The 4,537-nt window shown below is 34.3% G+C and overlaps 1 protein-coding gene across 1 annotated transcript; it reads right to left on the reverse strand.

The window, feature by feature from the left end:
• Positions 1 to 1,214: 1,214 nt before the first annotated feature.
• LOC104814124 lies at positions 1,215 to 2,450 on the reverse strand. The gene has a single exon (XM_010542006.1). The coding sequence runs from the start codon at positions 2,448 to 2,450 to the stop codon at positions 1,215 to 1,217; it is 1,236 nt and encodes a 411-aa protein (XP_010540308.1).
• Between the last annotated feature and the right edge of the window lie 2,087 nt (positions 2,451 to 4,537).

Consider the following 4,537-nt stretch of genomic DNA (forward strand, 5'->3'; position numbering starts at 1 on the left):
GTGGTTGGTATTTGAGCTATTTTGGGTATTTTCATTGAGGGTAGTTGTGCCCTTGATTGCAGTTAATGGTCTTTTTAGATAAATTACTGGTTTAAATAAATCATCTATTTCTATAATCTCTTTGTTTCTAAAATTTAAACTGTGATGACTATTGGTTAATGCGTAGTTAATCTGATAGGTTATAGAAAAAGGGTGATTTCCTTTTTCCATGAAATCTGTTCTATCTAGTTTGTATTGGATAACTATTGAATTATCCAAGTCTTTATCTTTCAACGATAATCCGAGTTGTATATTAATGTTAAATTTAATTTTTCCAGAAGAAAGATTTCCTTTTCCTTCGGCTATAATACTTTCTTTATAATTGGTTAATCTGTCATCTCTAATTTGAAAGGTAATCGGGGAATCGATACCTTCTTTGAATGTTGATTTTATAATTATTTGGATAGTACTACAGTGTATGTAGGCTATTTGTTTTCTTTGTTTTTCGGGACAATTTCTGAGCCGTTCTAAGATTTGTTCTTTGTTAATAATTGGTAGAATGAGTTCTCCTGTAGTTTGTTCAATCGGTACTGGTGTTTCTCCTACCATTATTCCGAACTTTATTATGTTTGTTCTCGATAATTGTTTCTTTATTTTTCCTAGTATAGTCTGTTCGAAGTTTTCATCTTTTTGAAGATCAAAACTTATTTTTCGTATTTTGTTTAGGTCTATAATTCCATCAAAGAAATATTCTTCATCTGATTGTATAAAATTATCGAATGCAGAAGTTGATGCCATACCTGATTCGCTTTTGTAGATAATCCCTGTCGGTTGGTGTTGGTGAAGATCGTTTCCTCGTTGGTGATCCGGAGATCTGATCGGTTTTTTGATATTGTTCAGGGGTGGTGTTTAGTTCCAGAGTTCTGGAGTAATCGGTTTGTGATTCAAAAGAATTTATTCAAGGCCTCCAGAAGATATAGATCTTCAAGCCAATCTCCTGAGAGAGATCTTTCAGAGAGAATTCTGAAACAAATTCGTTTATTTCACTCTGAGTTCTTCAAACGGAGAGAGCTCATATTTATACAACTTTGGAACCCTATCGGTTAGGATAAGAATCTCTACACTCGCGACACTACATAATTGCACAATATAGATTACAGAGATAAGGTTTCTGATCACCTTATCTTTTATTGGGTCCGACATATTACAACAACTAGTCACATTGTTTCTTTATTTCACATGTCTTCAGACTTTTCTGATGGTGGTTGGCTGCTCCTTTTTATCTTGTCCTTTAGCTCTTTGCAGATAGTGCATTTGTGGTCGTCATACCTCATCAGGAAGCTACAGAGCTGTTCCTTGATAGATTCCTCTAGTCCTGCGAATTTTCCTTCTAAATGATAGAAGTCTAATTCGAAATCTGCTACTGCTTGCATTTCTTCCTTCGAGATAATTTCTTTGTTGTAGGTGATCATTAGCACATTACTGCTAGCATAATTGACTTTGATCTCTGAATCCGCAAGGATCCTTCTTGATGCCTTAAAGACTTCGAGTAATGAATGAGCTTCTAAATCGTCTGGAATCTCATAATCTGATGTATCATCTCTTGGAGGCAATACTCCCTTTGCTACTCCAAGGTGTATTACTGCCTGTGACTGTATAATCTTATCCTTTCCGAAGATCGGGATTGAACTCTTAATCTTCATGAAAATAGTTCTTTCGTCCTTTGCGAATCGTTCAAAGTAATTTCTGATAATTGGTTTCATCTTTCTTGGAAATTCTTCGAATATTTTCATCGAATCAGTGTAGATACTGTCGACTAGTCCATGTTGAAGGTAATCAAATGCTAGTAATGGGTTGGCTTCTCCAATGAAGATAGCCTTTGGTCCGGTTCTGGTCATTTTCGGGTAAAACCCCATGGTAGTGTGTTTTTCCTTGTAATCCACCAGAGACGCCCAATAGGACTGATATTTTTCGAGGGTTACCTTTTTCAGGGCCTCCTTTTCCTGTGTGGTTGGTATTTGAGCTATTTTGGGTATTTTCATTGAGGGTAGTTGTGCCCTTGGTTCAACTGGTTGTTTTTGGGCCATGGTTTTGTATGATTCGTTGAGAGCTTTCTGAGCCTCTTCTTTAGTCTGGAAAGCTTGGTGCGAGACTTTCTTTCCGCTGGTATGTTGCGAAAATATTGCATAATCCGCATATACTCCTCTGAATGGTCCATTGAAGATAGCATACCATTTGTTTGGTTTTTCTTCCACCTTGATGTCGGTAGGAAGTGTTACCTTATCTGATTCTACTTGTTCTTTTTTATCTTCTTCTACTGGTGTCCCACCAGTTGCTTTTATAATGATATTCAGTGATTTAATCAGCTCCTCCCTCTCCTCAAAGAGTTTTGAGAGATTTTCCTGAATCATTTTGATCTGGTTATCTTTTTGACTGATCTGATTCTGGATTGTCTTGATTATTCCTTCCATTCTCTTGTTAGAGTGTCTGCAAAACAATTATTTGCGGACTTAATATATTTAATATATGGTTCAAATTGATGTAATTCTAATTGCCATCGAATTAATCGTCCTTTTTGGAATTCTGGTTGAATTTTATATCTCCAGAATCCTGTTACGTATTGTGAATCAGTTCTTAATTCGAACCGTGTTTGCAATAAATCAATTTTCCATTTCTTTAGAGTTCGAAGACAAGCAAGTGTTTCGAGCTCATGAATTGGATAATTCATCTCAGTTTTTGAAAATGTTCCTGAAATATATTTGCATAATATTGTATTTTGTTTTTCGGTTTTTGGTACTTCATTATTACTGGTACGACCGTATTGGTCAAGATGGAGTAATTCTTTTCCATCTTTTATTGCTAACATGCATCCTGCCCAAACTTCTTTGGATGCATCTGTTTCAATAATCAGAAAGTCTTTGGTCGTTGGATTGTATAATTTTGGTAATATCTTTATATTTTCTTTTATATGTTTTACTAAATTTGTATCTTGATTAGTCCAAGACCATGGTATTTTGTCTGATATTTTCTTTTGTAATTGTTTTCGTTCTTTTGCTAGGGATTTGAGAAATCCCTGCTCGGAAACATAGTTAAGGCATCCAAGGAACCTTTGTATTTGTTTTCTGTCTGTTAATTCGTTAGGAAATTGTTGTATTTTTTCATGTACATTATTTGTTAGTTCAATTTCTCCGTTATTATTTATTTTTAATCCAAGATACTCAATTTCTTGTTGTACCAATTTTGATTTCTTTTTAGAAATAATTAATCCTTTTTCTTTGCACCGTTCTAGAACAGTGATCAATTTTTTAGTGTGTTCTGATTGTGATCCGTTTGTAAATGTGTCTGCAAAACAATTATTTGCGGACTTAATATATTTAATATATGGTTCAAATTGATGTAATTCTAATTGCCATCGAATTAATCGTCCTTTTTGGAATTCTGGTTGAATTTTATATCTCCAGAATCCTGTTACGTATTGTGAATCAGTTCTTAATTCGAACCGTGTTTGCAATAAATCAATTTTCCATTTCTTTAGAGTTCGAAGACAAGCAAGTGTTTCGAGCTCATGAATTGGATAATTCATCTCAGTTTTTGAAAATGTTCCTGAAATATATTTGCATAATATTGTATTTTGTTTTTCGGTTTTTGGTACTTCATTATTACTGGTACGACCGTATTGGTCAAGATGGAGTAATTCTTTTCCATCTTTTATTGCTAACATGCATCCTGCCCAAACTTCTTTGGATGCATCTGTTTCAATAATCAGAAAGTCTTTGGTCGTTGGATTGTATAATTTTGGTAATATCTTTATATTTTCTTTTATATGTTTTACTAAATTTGTATCTTGATTAGTCCAAGACCATGGTATTTTTGGGCCATGGTTTTGTATGATTCGTTGAGAGCTTTCTGAGCCTCTTCTTTAGTCTGGAAAGCTTGGTGCGAGACTTTCTTTCCGCTGGTATGTTGCGAAAATATTGCATAATCCGCATATACTCCTCTGAATGGTCCACTGAAGATAGCATACCATTTGTTTGGTTTTTCTTCCACCTTGATGTCGGTAGGAAGTGTTACCTTATCTGATTCTACTTGTTCTTTTTTATCTTCTTCTACTGGTGTCCCACCAGTTGCTTTTATAATGATATTCAGTGATTTAATCAGCTCCTCCCTCTCCTCAAAGAGTTTTGAGAGATTTTCCTGAATCATTTTGATCTGGTTATCTTTTTGACTGATCTGATTCTGGATTGTCTTGATTATTCCTTCCATTCTCTTGTTAGAGTGTCTGCAAAACAATTATTTGCGGACTTAATATATTTAATATATGGTTCAAATTGATGTAATTCTAATTGCCATCGAATTAATCGTCCTTTTTGGAATTCTGGTTGAATTTTATATCTCCAGAATCCTGTTACGTATTGTGAATCAGTTCTTAATTCGAACCGTGTTTGCAATAAATCAATTTTCCATTTCTTTAGAGTTCGAAGACAAGCAAGTGTTTCGAGCTCATGAATTGGATAATTCATCTCAGTTTTTGAAAATGTTCCTGAAATATATTTGCATA

This window comes from Tarenaya hassleriana, unplaced genomic scaffold (assembly GCF_000463585.1).
Source record: "Tarenaya hassleriana unplaced genomic scaffold, ASM46358v1 Cleome203, whole genome shotgun sequence".
NCBI classification, from domain to species: Eukaryota; Viridiplantae; Streptophyta; class Magnoliopsida; order Brassicales; family Cleomaceae; genus Tarenaya; species Tarenaya hassleriana.

What these genes read in the sequence shown, in the direction of transcription:
- LOC104814124 (XM_010542006.1), bottom strand. Translation starts at nt 2,450, where the DNA reads ATGGAAGGAATAATCAAGACAATCCAGAATCAGATCAGTCAAAAAGAT.